General features: G+C 40.8%; 1 protein-coding gene across 4 annotated transcripts in view; it reads right to left on the reverse strand.

The window, feature by feature from the left end:
• LOC122806453 (S-adenosylhomocysteine hydrolase-like protein 1) overlaps positions 1-19,617 on the reverse strand; it is a 909,608-nt gene that overhangs the window by 534,713 nt on the left and 355,278 nt on the right. For 3 of the 4 annotated variants that reach the window (XM_044076910.1, XM_044076908.1, XM_044076909.1), the window contains exons 2-3: positions 6,138-6,249; positions 3,950-4,093 (exon numbers count right to left, since the gene is read on the reverse strand). In XM_044076910.1, coding sequence (XP_043932845.1) covers positions 3,950-4,093; positions 6,138-6,249 — 256 coding nt within the window. The remainder of the gene's footprint in view (positions 1-3,949; positions 4,094-6,137; positions 6,250-19,617) is intronic. The other variant, XM_044076911.1, reaches the window with a different exon arrangement.

Raw genomic sequence — 19,617 nt, forward strand, 5'->3', positions numbered from 1 at the left:
CCTTTCACCCCCTAGATGGCCTATAAAAATACCTGAGGAATGCCAAGTCCCTATTACCATGGCTAGCCTACACAGGTAAAAACCACACTGTCCAAAGCCAAGAATACAGCTTCAGTGGGACCTGATAATATCCCTGGCTGTGTTCTACATGAATTACAATGTGAACTGGCACCACACCTGAGTACCCTGTTCATTCACAGCCTCATTTAAGGCTTTGTTCCTACCAAATGGCACACTGCTACAGTCATCCCACTACACAAAGGGGGAGTGACTACAGACTCTGGGAACTACCACCTCATTAGCCTGATGAGTCTGATATGTAAGGCTATGGAGTGCATCATCATGGACCTTATAAATAAGGATATAGGGAATCCCCAAACTCTGGACCACACACAGTATGGGGTTGTCAAAGGTAGATCATGCTTACTCAACCTGATAGACTTCTTTGAGTCTGTCACCAGAGCTGTGGATGAGGGAAAGGTAGTTCACACAGCCTACCTAGATCTTGCCAAGGCCTTCGACACCATCCCTTACTCAGGAATCATAGATAGACTCACTAAACTAGGCATAAACCCCTATGTAATAAGATGGGTTGCCAACTGGCTCACTGAAATGACCCACACTGTGAAAGTAGCGGACTCCAAATCTGACTACTGAACAGTTACAAGTGGTGTCCCACAGGGATCGATCCTAGGTCCTCTCCTGTTTGGCATCTTCTTCTCCTCTGAAGTTGAAGCCAACACAACGGGAGTCTGGCTGTCCAAGTTCGCAGATGATTGTAAACTGGGAGCCATTATTGATTCTCCGACTGATTTAGTTATTCTACAAAAAGGCCTCACTGACACCAATGACTGGTGCCAAAACCATGGCCTTAATCTCAATGTCAAAAAGTGCATTGTCATTCCCTTTGGGAAAAATTCTGTGCCCATGAACTACCACATAGGTGGTAGTCCACTAAACACCAAAGGTGTGATAAGAGACCTGGGGACACAGGTTGACAGCAACCTCTCCTTTGATAACCACACTGCCACCATAGTCAGAAGGTCCTTCTATGTGGCACATCTCATTACAAAAGGTTTCTCATCCAGGAAGAAAGAGGTCATAATCTCTCTCTACTCATCTCTCATTAGACCTATTATACAATACAATGCCCCATTTGGTATGTACCTCACTAGACACCTACAGCAACTGGAAAAGCAACAAAAATACCTCATTAAGAGGATCTTAGGCCTTAGACACATGCCCTATAGGAACAGATTAAAAAAACTCCAGCTATACTCTGTCTCATCACCTAATTACAGGTGATTTCTGCTTGACCTACAAAGCCATGTCTGACCCAGATTTGCTAGATATGCTACACCTAAAGAAATACCAATCCCTCCATGCCACACGCTACAGGAACCTTAACCTCATTACCACAATAAACAGAACATGCTGGAGGGACAGGTTCCTAACCCAGAGAGTTCCCATACTCTGGAACAAACTTCCCGTTCATGTCAAGCAGAGCACTTCACTGTCCCTCTTTAAGAGAAATCTTGAGGAGTGGGTGGGCAATAGGAAGTTCACCCCGGGGATCACTTCAGTGGCCTTGCTTGACAGGGGCATTGGGAACTAACTTTGGGTGGCATGATGCCAGGGAATCTTCTTGGGCTAGGCTTACATAGGCTCCAGGGCCATTAGCCTAGTACACACCTATGAACATGCTCAGAAGTAATTCCCAGTATGTCCTGAACAAAAATAATTATGGCATCCTGCAGGACATTCCTAGCCTGAGGTGAACAAAGGCATGCACCAGGAAAAATAAGCACAGAGTACAAAGAGAGGATTCTGTAACTCTGACAGAGACCATTGATAAAAATGACCCTTGAAAGACAGAGCATTCATGGTGAGACTTCATGAGATGCCAGAGACACACACTATCTTAGTTTGGATGACAACCTGCTCTTGTTAGTACAATATACTGCACAGGTGGCATTTACTGGAACATACCTTATTACTACACAATAGCCACATGGATGAATTTTAATAAAGCCTCTGCAGATGTGCAACTTCTCAAAGTTAAGGAAGGAGCCCTAACTGGTAAAGTGTCTTAGCCACAATAGCAAACCTTATGGTGGATGTCAGTGAGAGTGAGATAAATGTCTTGCCATATGTGTAACTGGGAACCAATCACACTGACATGGTACTGTACCCTCCGCCTGAGACAGGTGAGTGAGTGTGTGCGTGCGTGCGCATGCTTGTGTGTGTGTGTGTGTGTGTGTGTGTGTGTTAAATTATGAGCACAGGAAAGCACAAGGACACTGCACAAGGGGATGCAGGTTCCAGGGTCATAGCTTTTAGGCACAGCTGCTGTATGTAAATGGGGGGGGGGAGGAGTGCCTGCCCATAGTACAGACAACAGTGTGTATAAAAGAGGGGGTGGTTATGGTTATAGTTATGGCATCTCACAGCATACCATACACACTCACTGCCAAACATGTTTTGCCCAAAGGTGACAGGTCAGAGATAGATTAATGGCTGTATACCTCTGAGAATTAAGCCTGCCACCTTCAGTCTTGGCCAACATTAATATCAACTGCAACAGTACTTAACAGAGTCAACACATAGATTACCCTGCAAGAGTGGACATGCATGGTGGCATAGTTCTACCCCTTCCCTGCCATGGACAGCACGGAGACCTCCCACAACATGCCCACACAGTGAACACTGCCAATGTATTCTGTATTATAACCGATTTCCTGCATCATCTTGACTTAGCATATCAAGGCAACCATCAAGGGCTACATTACACGTGCATCACTGAGTATAATACACAGCATATTATGTGTTGCCTTCTCCCTGCCTTCTTAGTACCTGTGCAGACAGACTTCTCTACTTAGCGCATATGTGCACCTCCACACAAATGCAACTATTTAGAATTTGTGGGGATGATGCCTGAGATATCATCAGTAACTGGCCTCTAACAGATTACTGTAAGATTACTGTAAGACCTTGATAGGTAAGATGGTTAAATGTAATACACCTTTATACCCACAGGCACAAGCAGAATATTCATCTACCTCAATTCATCTTGTGGGTAATACAGTTCTAAAAGGTCACTTACAGTATCCCTGCCCACTCAAAGAGTCCACAACCTGTTGGTTTGCATGGAATATCATTATTTCACCTACAGCACTTCTGTGGGATGTAGTACAAAACCAGGTCACCCACAGACGCAGGAAGGGTATGTAGACTTTGCACATAAGAGAACCAAGTGTGGTGAGGCAGCAATGTTAACTATTGCTCTACTGCTTTTTGTGTGCCACTGAGAGAGTGGTTAATATCAGATTCATGCTGTTTATCTTACTGGGATTACTATTTCAGTTTAGTATTCAGAAAAATATTGTTCACTTTAGTAAACAAATGCCACAGAATCATGGATATCCATTTGAATTACTAGTACCCAAACAGACGAAAGGTACCTCAGTTTGACATGTCACTCAAATCCTTTGTTTAAAATACGATATACAAAGTAAACCAACCTCTTTTTATATAGTTTTGCTGTCACCCATTTGTATACATGGATTTTATCGACAGTAACTTTTATTTTTACAAATTCATATTAGATGCCATCCCGCATCGCTTTGCCCTTTATAAAGTGTATTGTTATTCCTATAACTGACTTTTACATTACTTGACAGCAACTGATTATAGTTACATATTATATTTCCTGACAATGACTGTAACCACACCTTAATATTCCTTTTTCAGCCCTCCCTTCTCCTAATCTTCACACATATGTACATAAATGAATGCAGTTTACGGCATAGTCTAAGTAGACTCATGGACTTTTCTTTGTTCACAGCTTACTTTTATGTTGCTATTTGCACATGATTGTATTCAATGCTGCATCAGCAGAACATATCACCTTTTAAATTCTCCTTCCTCTTTCAGAGTAACTTCCTCTCACCTTGTTCAGCAATTTCAATTTCTCTGCGCCCAAATTCTGCTTGCTGGATGTTTTTCACACAAAAGTCAGAACCACCCCTGGAATTAACTTGTTGTTTTTGTCTAGGAGACTGTTCATCATCAGAGCTGTCTGTATAAGATGCAGCTGAAATGTAAACAGGACATTTTTTTCCAATTAAACATAAGATATGCTAACAATAATTCAACATTATAACATTATTTCTTTAACCTCTGTTTTCTGCTGCATACTTTTTCCCCATGAAAATAGAATACAGTGCTCAAATAAAGACTGGTAAGGTAAAATGCAGAACAGAATTTAATAACATTTTTAAATAAGTTAAACATTAACTGCAATTTAAGAATTAGTTCATTAATTAAAAATATCCCCCTATTCCTGAAAAAAAAAACAGATTCCAGATTTCTATTAGCTAAATTTTAAAGCAGAATTTTATAACTTCAGTCATTTGAATGTTTTATAAATGTTTCAGTTATTAGTTTCTTATGAAAAGATAATGAAGATAACCATCGGATATTGCAAAGAAGGACTGTGGTAAAACATGACAAGTGTTACCTCATGTAAACATACAGCATTTCATTACACTCACTGTCCATATAATATGCATTTAATTTTATTTCCTGCAGGTGAAACCAACTATAGTTTTTCTATTTTTAAAATAACATTTACAAAAGCAGTGATATTTTATAACACATCCATACTCAAGGCTGTAGCATTCCCTGAAGATGAAAACATATTTAACTAAACCCATGATGCATTTGTTATCACGACCATCTGACACACACACACACACACACACACACACACACACACACACACACACACACACACACACACACACAAACATGCGTGTGCACACACACACACACGCAAACATGCACATGTGTGTGCACACAGACACACACAAACACGCACATGCACACACGTGCACACGCACACACAAATATAGACACACACAAACACGCACATGCACACACACACACAAACATACACACACACACAGACACATACGCGCGCGCACACACACACATACACTCACACACGCACGCGCACATACACACACACACACACACACACACACACACACACACACACACACACACACACACACACACACACACACACACACACACACACACTTCTCACATTCATAATACAGCCAAGATTGCTACTTTCCCATTAAGGTTGTGCTAACGTTAAGTGCTGTACATTAGGTTAGTTATGAGGAGCATTAGTTTCAGAGGAAGAATAATAACATTCTCCATTGAGGGTAAGGATAGTAGTGTCTATCATATACTGTATATTGTGAGTATATCTGGAATAGTTTTTGCAAGAATAAGGGTATTTTTTTAATTAATGAACTGATTCTGCTCTGGGGAAGTATTCTCCATGATTATTCACACTTCATGAAGCAGTATTATACACTCTCCCCATTACCATAAGTCTATATTACAAAAATAAGTCTCACAGTTCAATGATAGAAAGTTAGGGGACAAAGTATGAGCAAACAGGTGAAAACCGTGTGAACCACAAGTGTTATTCCAGCGTAGTCTAAGACAGAAAGGCATTGTGTATCACATCCAGCCAACATTATTCTAAGCTATGCAAATATTCCATGGTATGAAATGTTAACAACTCAGTCTCACACATAAATGAGAGAAAAACATTTACAGTTATATAAACTGGACAAACGTTTAACCTGCAAAAGCACATAAACATGTATTATAAAAGTGCCTCCCTCAAAAGTGTGTATAGACTATATCACACATACTGCCTATTTTCTACACTGGTAAAGAAAATGGTTTAGAGGATTTTGTAGAGTACTAGAATTGATAGATGGAAAAACAGCACTATGACTGCAGAGGAAGGAAAAAACAGATTGTTTTCCTTTGAATAAAATTCTGAGGAATGCAAAACGGTAGCTAATGCATGTATTGCTAGATGCAAACTTATTCCGTAGCAGTATATTTATGGCTATACCTGAAATAGTAAATAAACAGCTACCAGCCTTTGCTGTAGTCATGACTGGAAGACTAGGGATGAGAGATGTAGGCTCCCAGAGTAGGGAAAAAGTTATAACAATTAAAAGCTTATTCATAATATTACAAGTAAATATACCTGATGCCAGTGTATGTCTGGCTATGCCTGACAAAGTAAGCAAGCGCCTACTAACCTGAACTGTAGCTATCTGTGGAAGACTGGGAAATAGAACGGGATAGTGATCGACGACCACTCTTGGTTGGAAACTTGCTGAATTCCTGCATTTCATCTGCAAACTGGATCTGCTGTGAACGATAAAAAAAATGGGAATCATGGCATATTACTGAAGACCTGCAGTCAGCTACTTCCAGCTAAGGCACTTTTCCTTCAACTGATTTCAATTTGGATGATAAAAAATAGAAAAACTAGCACATTATATTCAACATTTGAGACCAACAATGACAATTTCAAAACATTTCTGTAACGAGAAGCCTTGCCGTTGTTCAGAGAATGAAATAGCCACACTTTTAGAAATATGCTCATATTTTAGAAATGAGTGCATCATAATTATATGTTCAGCAGATATCATCTAATACGACAGTGCCAGTCACTTTACATTCGTCAGACACGTACGGTGACTGATGTTAACCTAATGCCAGAGCTGAAGCATGACTGGAACAAATCAACTGGGCTAGCTTTACAAAACCTTATCTCAGTATTTAAGGAGATGACTCATAACATATTATGGCTGACAATTGCTAAACAAACTTATTAGAGTTAATCAGCCTCTATCATGACCTAATTCATGAAATACTAAAATATAAGTTTAATTTTATTACTGCTAATCTGTTAAAGGTATGCTAACACACCATTGATATCCTCACATAGAAAAAGTCATGCCACAGTGAAGACAGAACATTTGTTAACATGGTTTCAAAAAGGATTTATAATGAAACCTCAAAATCAGGAACATCTGTATATTGTACTTAGGTATTGGTTTTAAATTGTTAATTGTGTTCACATAATGCTTTTATATGTTACTATTTATTGAATGTGTAGTTTTGTCTTTATTTCCGTCTTTTGCAGTTGTTGTATTTGTCTATTTTGCCTGGTTCACTGCAACAAGAGTTCCACAGACCAGTTCACTAACCCGGTTTACAAATGAAGATACCCAAAGTATATAATGAAACACCAATCTCAAAAATGGCACCCAAAATAGCACCAATAACACATGCAATCCTCACAGCAATACTGTAGCGTAACATATTCCATAAAACTCATTAATCAATGATTTACAGGCAAGCCACACTCCCTGTACCCCAAATATGGGGGTACTACACTACACCCATGAACTCTAAGGAAAAGTGAACAGTAATATATTTAAAATACAGTTCTCCATACTCCCAAGTTCCTTAACCTCAGAGACACCAGTCAATATTATGTATGCTCCAACAGTGGTGTCAACAACGAAAGACTTTGTGTACAGATAGGGTCCCTATTAGAACGACGAAAGTTAAAAAAAAATCGAATGGTTAAAAAGCCAAATATTCAGCCATTTGAGATCGGTTTTCTGAGATCGCAGTACAGTGAAGATCAAAAAATTTGCCCTTTCCTTACTGTACTGCAATCTTGGAGTTGGTATATATAATTAGTGTGGGGGGCGCAGCCACCCACAAAACTGATTTTGAGTAACTACATATTCGGCTATTTAGCCGTTCGATTTTTCAGACTTTCACCGTTCTAATAGGGACCCTACAGATAGATATGGCATCAGAAGCTGATTACGTGTTGTCAGACAAATTATAGTCTTCTTTTCAAAATTAGAGGAGTTAGTCAAGGACTGAATTTATTTATTTATTTATTTATTTTCAGCAAGTACTCTCACTCTACTCCAAACTGCTCACTACCTTCTCAATAACCCCACTACCTGCCCAACACTTTACAAACGTCTGTCCTATTACACCCCCTACCGTCCTCTTCGCAATTTCAACCAACTCTTACTACTGACCGATAAACCTTGTAAAAATATAGGCAAAAACCTTTATAAATACTCTGTCTCTCATAGCTGCAACAAACTCCCATTACATATCAGAAGTATAACTCATGCAAACAACTTTAAAAAGACGCTAAAAGATTACCTGCTCAACTCCAAGATCTGTCACTGCAATCTCCCTACTTAACCTCCTGTAGACCTCTTTCTATTCACATTCTACAGCCTCTACTTAAGAAGGGTCTTGGCATTACTTCTAATTCTTGTAAATATTAGAACATGCTAGCTTTTCAGCACTGTGACTAAACTGTTTGTATGTTTACATTTTTAGTACTCACACTTTATGTGACAACTATAATTTGTTCTGTATACCGGCATTTCAGTTTGTACTCTAGTTTATTTTACATATAATATTTCTTTTTACTTTTTATTGCTGTAGAAGTTATTGGAGCTTTTCTCCTCAGGTTTCCACTAAAAATGTTTTTTTTTTGCAACTCAGCTGGACCAACCCGGTTAACATATGTGAAATAAATAAATAACGTATACCTTAGTCCATGTGACTACCGTATCTATATGTATCTCTTCCAGCAATGGTATCTGTCTAGGATAGACACTGAAAAGAAAAGTCTTGTGACTCATGCACAGCAGAAAAAAATGACAACAATCTTGAATGGACTAGAACACGCTGGACTGTTTTTTTTTTCCAGCCAGTAAAATAAAACGATTAAAAGCAACAGATGCATATTGCTGCAGATACACACGGTATAAATCAATTAATTCTTTAGGTGTGTGGTTCACACTAGAACTGGGGACAAAATGACTCAGCAGCAAAAGTAACAAGCCGGTCTAAAAAAGAAATGTCTGTCTATGTTCAACACTACACACAGTCTATGGAATATAGATGGTTTTTGTACAGTTAGGAAAATAAAATCTGTCTGCCTGATTAACAGTAAGTGCCCTAATGTAGCGGATGAGTGGTGGGTTAATTGACAAATGAATAATCCTTCAGATTAGGTCCACACTTGGAAGAAAGGACAGAGTAACACATCAACACAGACTACTTAGATGAATGTAGTATGTGATCACTCAGTTCAACGTAAGACCGGCCTTTGGTCAACTTGTGCCCTAGGCAAAAGGTCTCCATAGCACCCCCAACACCACCCTGTACCCCCATCTTGGTCTACCTACACCATCCAGATTACTGTAAAAGAGCCCCTGCTAGAGCAGTGCCCTATGCAGCTGCCTAGTTGGCCTATGCCTAAGGGCAGGTATGGTTCAACGGACCGGAATGTGGAGGGTTTTGTTCACAATCACAAAAAAAAAAAAAAAAAAAAAAAAGAAAAAGAAAAATCTAGCAAAGACTAAGAGCTAGAGCAGCAAGTTGATTTAATACAAAAATTAGTAATTCTTTAGGTAATTCCATGTCAAAACAAAAGACATTGTAAAAGAAGAAAAAACTGACATCTGTTCAGTACAGAAAATGTCTGTGTATGTTCCCACACAGTGGAAACATGGATTGCAGTTTTCAGTCAAAAGATTTGTGATGGACTTCTTTTTCAGAATTACTATAATAAAAGTATGTCTAGATGAACATGGCGAAATGATGCTCTTGTATACACATAGTCATTTAATTTCTACATCTGTAATACTTCAGGTGCTACAACAGAAATTAAAAATACTGTCACTATTACAGAAAAAGTACAGTTGTGTACACTTACCATAAATGTAGATGTTCGAGTGTATTCACTATTCTAGTCATCACCTGTGGGTTATCCCTGCTGTGGTAGCCCTCGGCCAGCCCGAATACCAGAGTCAATGTTTTTCTGCATCGGCTGCTGTCGCTTGCTGGCTGACGTCTGGTCGTCAGTGCTATAAAGGAAGGCAGCCGACGCCATTACATCAGTTTTTCTTGTCCTAACCAGTCAGAGGCTCAAGTAAATAAGGTGAAGTGGTCCAGGTGGCTAAAAGCCACTGTTAGAAACTTATGTCTCCATAAAGAATGAAGATATAAGGGGGAAGGAGGGTGGGAAACCAGGACTGCAACAGTGAATACACTTGAACATCTACATTTATGGTAAGTGTACACAACTGTATTATGTTCTTTGTGTTTCACTGTTGCAGTCATCACCTGTGGGAGGATTCCCAAAGCTGAGAAAAGGGGTGTTAGGCTAAGTAAGAGACCTAGGAATGGGTTAGCATGCTCTGCAGAACTGCAGAGGCAAACCCTGCTCTAGAGAAAACAGAGGTAGGTGGTAATGTTTGGTAAAGGTATGGACAGATGTCCAGGTGGCAGCTTTCAGGATGTCCTTGGTGGGAACTCCTCTGAGGAATGCTGTGCAAATGGAGGTTGCCCTAGTGGAATGGGTTCAAAAAGACCTGGGGGGGGGGCTTCCCATGCAAACTGTAACAGAAATGGATACAGTGTGATATCCATTTGGAAATAGTCTGTTTGGAAATGGGGTTCCCCTGTGCCCCTGGGACAAAGCTGACAAGAAGTTGGTTTGTTTTCCTGAAGGGTTTAGTATGGTCCAGATAGTATCTGAGCTGTCTGTGCACATCTAGTGAGTGTGGAATTCTTCCCCCCCTTGTTTTGAGGGTTAGGAAAGAAGGTGGGAAAATTTATGGTCTGGTTGAGAGTTACATCAGATATCACCTTGGGCATAAAGGCGGGATTGGTCCTCAGAGAGACCCTGTTTGCATGGAAGATGATGAAGGGCTCAATGGCCATCAGTGCCTGAAGTTCTGAAACCCTTCTGGGTGAGGTGATAGCTAGGAGAAAAGCAGTTTTCCAAGAGAGGTACCTTAGTTCTGCTGAAGCAGCAGGTTCGAAGGGTGGTAAAGTTAGTTTTTTCAAAACATAATTCAGGTCCCAGGCTGGAGTGGGTGGCCTTCTGGCAGGTCTGATATTAGAAGCCCCTCTGAGGAATTCTTTAATCAAAGGATGTGAAAACAAGGGCTGTTTTGTATCAGAATGAGCTGAAATGGCCGAGGCATGGGTTTTAATAGAAGAGAAGGAGAGGCCACTATTAAGAAGCTCTGATAGGTAGTCCAGAATGAAAGGGATGGAAGGTTGAGAGGTATTTCTCCCTCTGGATTGGCTCCAAGAGCAGAATCTTTTCCATTTTCCTGCATAGAATTTTCTGGTGCTGGGCCTTCCGGCCTCTGTGATGATGTCTGGGACCTGTTTGCTTAACAGGGCCCCCTTGTTTGCCTTTAGAGTATAAGCCATGCTGATAGTTTGAGAGTCTGCAGGTCTGGATGCAGCACCCCCCCCCCCCGAGTTAACAGGTCTGAGATCAGGGGAAGCTGCCTGGGAGGTTGTAAAGTCAGGCTGCACAGTAAGGGGTACCAATGTTGCCTGGACCAGTCTGGAGAAATAAGGATGGCCTTTGGCCTCTCCTCTCTTATTTTGATCAGAACATTGGGGATAAGAGGCAGAGGAGGGAATGCGTACACAAAAAGGGTGTTCCAGGGGAAGGTCAAGGCATCCATCTTCCAGGCTAGGTGGTGGTACACCCTGGTACAGAATTATTTCAGCTGATGGGTTGGGATGTGAAGCAAAGAGGTCCAGCACTGGAGTCTCCCACGCCTGAGTAATTTGCAGAAAGATTTATCTGTGGAGCTGCCATTCATGGGAGTCCAGAAGGTTTCTGCTTAAGTGGTCTGCCAGGGTGTTGTTGATCCCTAGTAGGTATTGTGCTATCAGATGTAGTCCCTTGGATGAAGCTGTCAGCTACAGGTTCATGGCTAGCCTGCACAGAAGGTAAGATTGGGTCCCTCCCTGTTTGTTGATGTAACAATTACTGTGGTGTTGTCTGTTTTGATAAGGAGAACCCCTGGCTTGAGATGGGGTTTGAAGGATATGAGAGCCTTTTGTACTGCCATCATTTCCTTTTGGTTGATGTATAAGGGAAGGCGCTGTGCATCCCAAAGTCCTTGGGTGCACCTGCCTTCTAAGTGAGCACCCCATGCTACGTCTGAGGCGTCGGTGGTAATGGTTTGCCCAGCTGGGTGGAGGGTGAAGGGAAGACCCTTGTTCTGGGCACAGGCCCCTGCCCACCAGAGAAACTCAGCCCTTATACAGGGGATCAGAGGTAAAGAGGTCTCTCAAGGCTGAGCGTGTTGACAGCAAAGGTTCTTTAGGGACCACTGAATTTTTCTCATGTGAAGCCTGGCCAGAGGAATTAGAAGGATGCAGCATGTCATGTACCCTAAGACTTGCAGGAACTTCCTCACAGTGAGGTGACTTTTGGAAGTCAGCTGTGTAAAACAGAGAGGCAGGAAGCTCTGTTTCTCTGGGGATAGGAAGGTCATTTGGGATGCTGTATCCAGCAGAGCTGCCAAGAAAATGATCTCCCTGGAGGGAGTTTGCTTTGATTTCTTCTCATTGATGGTGTACCTTAATGAGGTTAGGAGGGTTTTGACAAAGAGGACATCCTTGAGGAGCTTTTCTTTGCACTCTGCCTGAATGAGGCAGTCATCCAGGTAAGGGTAAATTTGTATATTTTTCTGTCTGCAAAAGGCTATGGTCAGGGCTAAGCATTTGGTGAATACACTGGGAGCAGTAGATAAGCCAAAGTGTAACACAGAGAACTGAAAGTGTTGTGTGCCTGCTCTGAAGCAAAGGAATTTTCTGCAGGATTCCCTTATGGGGTTGAGGAGGTAGGCATTTTTTAGGTCTAGGGTAACTAACCAAGCATTTTTTGTCAGCATAGGGAGTAGCTGCTGCAAAGTTAGCATTTTGAATTTGGGGACCACTAGGAATGTATTCAGAATGGAAAGATCCAGGATGTGGTGCCAAGTGCCCTCTTTTCTGGGAACAAGGAATAGTCTGGAATAAAAGTCTTTGCCTGCTTGATCTCTGGGGACAGGTACTACTGCCCCTTGGAATATGAGAGTTTGGACTTGTTTCAATGCCTCTGCCCACTGATTTGGAGGTAGGTCTGGGTACCCTCTTGGAATTGGGAGTTCATTGAAGGAGAATTTGTATCCCTGAGAAATGATGTTTAAGACCCATTGGTCCTTGGTTACAGAAAACCACTTCTCTTTGCAGAGGGAGAGCCTTCTTCCTAGTTTTTGGTGAGTGAAAAGAGGGCAGAGGGGAGAGAGGGAGTCATTGAGAGTTTTTGTCATATAGGGGTGGCTTAGTACTCCCTGTCTTTGGAGCAGAAGCGGTCCACTGTTTGGTTCTCTCCTGTCCCTGGGATAGGAGTCTTGGTGGTCTGTCCCTGCGGGGCTTACCTTGCCCCTGTCTGCTAGGTGCGGGAAAGGACCAGTGTTTTGAGGGAAATTTCCTGTTGAACCTAGGAGATTGTACCTGAAGAAAATCTTTTACTGTTTGCATAGATTTTGCTTTGTCTTCCATCTTTTTAAGCACCTCTTCTGCTTTTACTCCAAACAAGCAGTCCTTATCCAAGGGTGCATCAAGTAATTTACATTTGACATGATCAGGGAGAGGTTGTTCCTTCAACCATGCAGGTCTTCTAATGACAGATCCTGACACTGCTGCCCTGCTAGAGGCTTCTAGGGCATCATATGCACAGCGTAAAGAGTGTTTAACCACTTAACAAGTAGAGTGCAGTAAATCTGCTAACTCTTTCGAATTGGCACAGTCAGGACAGGTAGAATTTTTTTATTTTAAAAGTTCCAAAGTGTGTTGTTGATATTTTAACATGTGGAACTGATAGATGAGTGTCCTGATAGCTAAGGTTGCAGAGGTGTATACTTTTTGACCCCATCTGTCCAGAACTCTGGAGTCCTTGTCAAAAGGAGTAGGATTCTTAGCAGAACTAGCCTTAGCTCCTTTTGGTCTCTGTGTAATAACCTTTGGGTCTCTAGCAGGATTTCTGTACAGGTAATTGTTACAGTCTGGTAGTCTGTTGTACCTGTCAGGTTTTCTGGGAGCAGGCGGAAGAGTGTCAAGAGATAAACTGGATTCATGGAAGACATCATCAACCACCTCTAAGATAGAGGAGATGGCCAAGGGTCTGTGCTGGGGAAGCTCTAGAAACTCTCTTTGTCTTTTCTTAGACTGAGGGAAGTCCTGGGATTCCCAGTGGAAATGTTCCCTGAGGGTGTGAAGGGTTTCCCCAAAGGAAATATCTTCTGGTGGGGAGGCAGAAGGAATGGATTCCTCTGCATCTGAATCCTCAAAAGCAGTAAGAGGTTATTGTTCCTCTTCAAAATCTGAATAATCAGACTCCTCAGAATCCTGTTCTGTCAGAATTTCAGGGAAAGGGTCTCTTTTCCTTTTAGAAGGGGCAGCCTGACTACCCCTGATAAGGGTGATAAGATCTTCTGCCATTTTAAGCATTTGACCTTGCGGTGGTGAAGGAGGGGTAAAATGATGACTGTTGGTAAGTTTCTTAGGAGTGGCCGTGCCTCTTGGCCTAAGAGTATCCATTGGTTTGAAAGATATGGTAGTCGGTGGAAAGGATGTCCGTTTTAGTCTAGATTCGGTAGTGCAAAAGACCTCCTTGGAAGTCGGTGCCTGCGTCACAGCTCCGGACCCATCCGAGGCACAAACAACCAAAGGCTCAGAAGACGAAGAAGATTTCTGCCGCATACCAGCTTCCAAAAGGGTCTCAGTAGAGGCCTGCGAAGGTATCGAATCAGGCATCAGGGGCTGCGAAGGCACCTCACTGATTTCTGGACAACTGACGACCTGCTTAGTGGTGGGTTTTTATAAATGGCTAAACTGTGATGCCATTAGCTATTCAAGATAAAAAGCTGAGTGCACACAGCTAACAAGTTCTTAACTAAAGGGTCTTCAGGGATACTCAGTCTAGTAACTGGCTAACTGACCTGACGTCACTGATTTCTAATGAGGACTACCACATAATTATTAGATATTTAGCTGAGATGTTAACTGTCCAATATTGGGATCAATGAATTAAAAGCCCTTACTCTCAAATGGAGTGAGTTTTCTCTAGAATATACTATGCTCGAATTATTTGAGACCTTTTTTATATTTTACCAGCAAATGTAACAAGGCTGAAGTTATCATCAGTAGATTCTGAATGGCCTAGGCAGAGATATTAATGGGCAGACAACAGACTGTGAGCAAGCATGGATAAGGGTATGATTCCAACACTGCATAATATTCCACTTGTGAACAATATCAGGTTTACACATGAATATGTGAAGGCTTGGAAGAGTGATTCTGTCACTCACTGGGGTGAAATTATTTTGTTTCTCTTTAAGCTACTAGATCTGGGTGTTATCTTTTTCTTACTGGTAATGCCATTACATACATTTATACCGCAAGGCTGGCCTGACTCCACCTGTCTGTTCCCTCATACTGTTGAAGATACTCAGAATGGCATTTAGTGGACGAGATGTACATCATTTTGGTTTTGCAAAGAACTAGCTAGTCTTAAAGCTGAGCTTCAGCTTTGCAGCAACTTAATATGGCCTGGCAAAATAGTACCATTTCCACCTTATTCTTAGTAGGTCATGCCCAGGCTTGATTATGCACGAAAAGCTAAAGAATTCTTATATTATATCTGATGACAGTGATGGGCAGAAAGGTAATTACCGGATCCTGGAAAGTCAGAAGCTCATCCACCATTTGAGATCCTGCATGTTCATCTAGAGATGCCAGGTTAAGATCTCAGGTAATTCAGAAGTAGGCTCCTTGGAACATACAGCTGACCTGACCTCTTCTAATTTAGTTTAAAAACGTTTGTTCATTAAAACTTTATTTCCATGTAAAATAACTTTCCTGGTAAGCCATTTGTTCTGCATTTCATACTTTCAGTTTCCTATTGTCCACCAATAATTATTCTCTTACCTTTTATTTAAATAATAGAAGAGTGTTGGTTATGGTATTTGATGTCTATGAAGTGTGTTAGTCTTTCAGCCAACACAATAGGACATGCTGCTTTGCTTGCCGTTCTCATTGTTTAACTGATCGTTTGAATTAATTGAACTGTTTGTTGTGATTATCTTGTTCAAATACGGTCCTGTATATTGTTAATTATTAATAAAATTGTAGTATACAAAATCCTCACACAGCTAGTGTAAAAGTAAAGTTAGACAATAGATAGTAGGCCTCCTGCATTTTTGTTTTATGCACTCCTAACCTTTACAGCTCTAACTTTGTAGCTATCCCCTACCAGTTAATATTACTGCCCAGAGAATGGGCTATCAGGTCCCATTGATTCAGCTTGTCCAAGCTGCATTGTCAAAGGATAAAAGGCTTGTGTAAGTCTCTGATCATTTGCTCTGTCCTTCATAGTATTGCCATGCCTCCTGAATATTTACACCAACTACAGTAGTTTATAAATGTCTCTGGTCCCAGCTTGTCCATCCAAGCTCATGTATGCACCCATTTTTTTTTTTACTGCCATAGCCTGCTGTCTGATTACATGGGCACAAGAAGCAGAAGCAATTTGCAAGGGTGTACAGCTCTGCCGTGGCTGCTTTTGATACTGCAGCCTTTTACACTGGCTGCAGCAGTACACGTCACAAGGAACATTTCTGCATACACGCATTTGCTGCAGGTTGCACAAAGAACAGTGTGGGCACATTAAATCTGATCCTTGGGATAATGTTCCTAGACAGTGCTGCTGATCAAAATAACGATTCCTGCTTCCTGCAATGCAGATATAAATAATTGAATGTATATACTTACAGGGGGACATCCTGAAAAATTAAGCTGCTAATGGGAAGTCAAAGGGGCTCAGAATCAGACCGATTCAGAGGTGGGTGAGGCCTACAGCAGAACCTGTTTGAGAAGCCCTCAAACAGAGCAATGAATATCTTCTAATGTTCTGCAACAGAAACATTGTGGCGCATACAGTTTAAATGGTGTGAGAAACAGGTTCTCACAATATGGGCAAGAAAGACATATTCATCTCTCAAAGAGGTGGTGGTGGCCTGAAAGCAGCTTAGAAAGACAGAGCTGGAAAGTTAAGAGGAATGCTGGACAAAAGCTTTGGAGTACTACTTTTTAGTCAGCAGTAAGTCATTTGAAGTGCAAATAGTCTTGATTGCTAAAGAAAAGACAGTAAACATATTTAAGAAAAAAGAAAGCATTGTGAATTGAGCTACTATTTCTCCAAAATATTACTATGTGTGCAAGGATTCACTTTACATACTCAAAATACTGAAATCTTGAATTTCAGTATCTCGAGACTAGAACATCACAAACATAGAACATCGTACCATAAATACTGCAAAATTTAAAATGTTGAATGTGAGACCTACCGGCGGCATAGCACTATAACTTTCCACTACTGCGGTCACTCTTCATATGCGTAATCCGAGGTACTATGGCAAATATCTTAACCGTTGCATCAAGAATGATAGGTGGTATTTATAAAACGAGCACCTCTCAAAAAGGAAATCCTGTCCTGCTACTAAAAGGATATGTTTTAAATTGTGAGTGAATCCTAAAGCAGAAGAGCTACTGGTGCTGTAATTGGAAGTCTTCACAGCAGCGCAAAGGTAGGGCTGTAACAGAGAATTTGCCTGTAGGTGAAAATCAGTATGTCACAATTATAGTGCAGATCCATCAGAAACAGAATGCTACACTCTATGCTGTGATTTAAAGATAAGAGCTAAGATGACTCATGACTCTCCGTGCCTAAATAGTTGATGATGCTTTGGTATCCATTTCCATAGATATCATGCCTACCCTGCCAACATGAAAAGCGTTACTGCAACAACTAGGCAGAGTGCAGAAAGGAGACATACCCACTGTGAACCACTTCACTAAACCTACAAGATATAAATGTCAATGATTTCCCAACTAAAAACGGGAATATTTATCACTAAACGTTTAGTGGATAACAGTATAGACACCACAGTAGTGGTATTTACCATGGCACAAAATCCGTATGATTTGGGTAGAGCTACCATCTGGCTAATGGATGGTATGTTCTTTTATAAAAGTATAATACGCTGCCAGCTTTATAGTATCCATGGCCTTGTCTAATCTGTTTTGTCTGATGAGCAAAATGTCACTGAAATCTTACAACTGTATGTGGCATTGCGTGCTGGAACTACTGGCTGAACATGGGTACCAAAGTAATCTGAAGTACGTGTTAACAGATTTCGAAATAGCAGACATGAAGAGCATTATAGCTAATTTACATGTTGTCATATCTAAAGGTTGCTTTTTCCATTTCAGCCAGAATATCCGGCAAAAGGTTCAATAGCTAGGATTAGCTCCTCTGTATAACACCAATATCAAATTTAAATTGGCCGTTAAGTTACTGGTTGCGCTGGCTTTCCTACCGGAAGAGGAGGTTCTCACAGCATTTCATTCAGTTAAAGAAAATTTTCCTTATGAGGGAAAAGACCTGATTAAATGTTTTGCAGACAGGTACATGTTAGGCAAGGTAGGTAAATTTGCTACTAGACGTACTGCATTTTGCAGATTCCCGCGTCTCTTCCCAATGTCATTTTGGAACATTAATGATTTAAACACACTCTTTCCTCCACGCATGCAAAACACTGTGGAGGTGTGGCATTGCAGATTAACATGCCTTTTGGGATTCAGGGCAACTGATCTATCTATACTAATGACAACGTTAGCTTGGGAGCAGAACAGAGTGGAGGAGTTGCAAGCTCGGATGTCTAGCGGTGTGCTCCTTCACCTAAATGTCTGCATGTTTTAAAAAGGCATGGGGAGTTTGAGCATGTGTTGAATAACAGAACAAGCTACATCACTTTGGAGTTTTTACAAGCTATAGCTAGGCTTCTAGAGATGTGAAAAGAGACATGTATGTAGCATATTGATTACTGCGAATCATGGACATTCTCACTGTGTGTGTGATAGGATCGGGGGAGGAGTTTGCAGATATCACTGGCACAAGTTACGGACTTGGGATTGGTGATTATAAATGGAGCATGAATATGTTTAAATGAAGTCACACTCTGAATATTCGATGTTATGATTATTTAGTGTAGTGAGATTCGATATTTTGATATCTCAATCTTACGCGTTTGAAACGTTCTAGTCTCGAGTTACTGAAATTCGAGATTTCAGTATTTCGAGCATGTTAAGTGAATCCATGTGCATATGTGTGTCTATGTATGTGAATATATATACAATCAATATCTATTAGTTCAAACTATCAAAAGTTTTGGCTAAAGAGTAGAATATTAACATTTTGAATGCTGCTGGTATATGGAATGGTAAGATTGTTTTACAGTGGGAAAATGGGAATTTGCTGTAATGCAATCTCAGAAATGTTATATTTAAGTAGAAGCATGGTGTGCAGAGGGACTTTCCTGCAAAAGAATATATTTTGTTTTTCTTTTGTTTTTGAACCTTTGCGATTCAAGCTCTTTGTTTTCAAATCTTTGTAATTTGAACTGTTTTGTTTTTCTATGTCTAGATTTAGATGGCAAGGTAATATATCTGAATACCTAGTCAATAAAACAGGAGTCCCCCAAGGGTCCATTTTAAGGCCTCTGCTCTTCAATATTTTCATAAACAAACTACATACTGCCTCTCTTCAAAGCACATATATCCAATACGCAGATGACTCCACCATTATCACATCCTCTAACAATATCCAAAATCTACTAAGCTTATTGCAAAATGACTTTACATCGATCGAAACATGGTTAATCGAAGCACAACATCTACTTAATCCAAAGAAAACTAGGGTTATACTATTCTCAGCTAAGCCAATCTCCGAGGATTTCACTATAGACTCAAAGAACAAGA

The sequence above is a fragment of the Protopterus annectens genome, chromosome 7.part0, assembly GCF_019279795.1.
Source record: "Protopterus annectens isolate FY-2018-M chromosome 7.part0, PAN1.0, whole genome shotgun sequence".
NCBI classification, from domain to species: Eukaryota; Metazoa; Chordata; order Ceratodontiformes; family Protopteridae; genus Protopterus; species Protopterus annectens.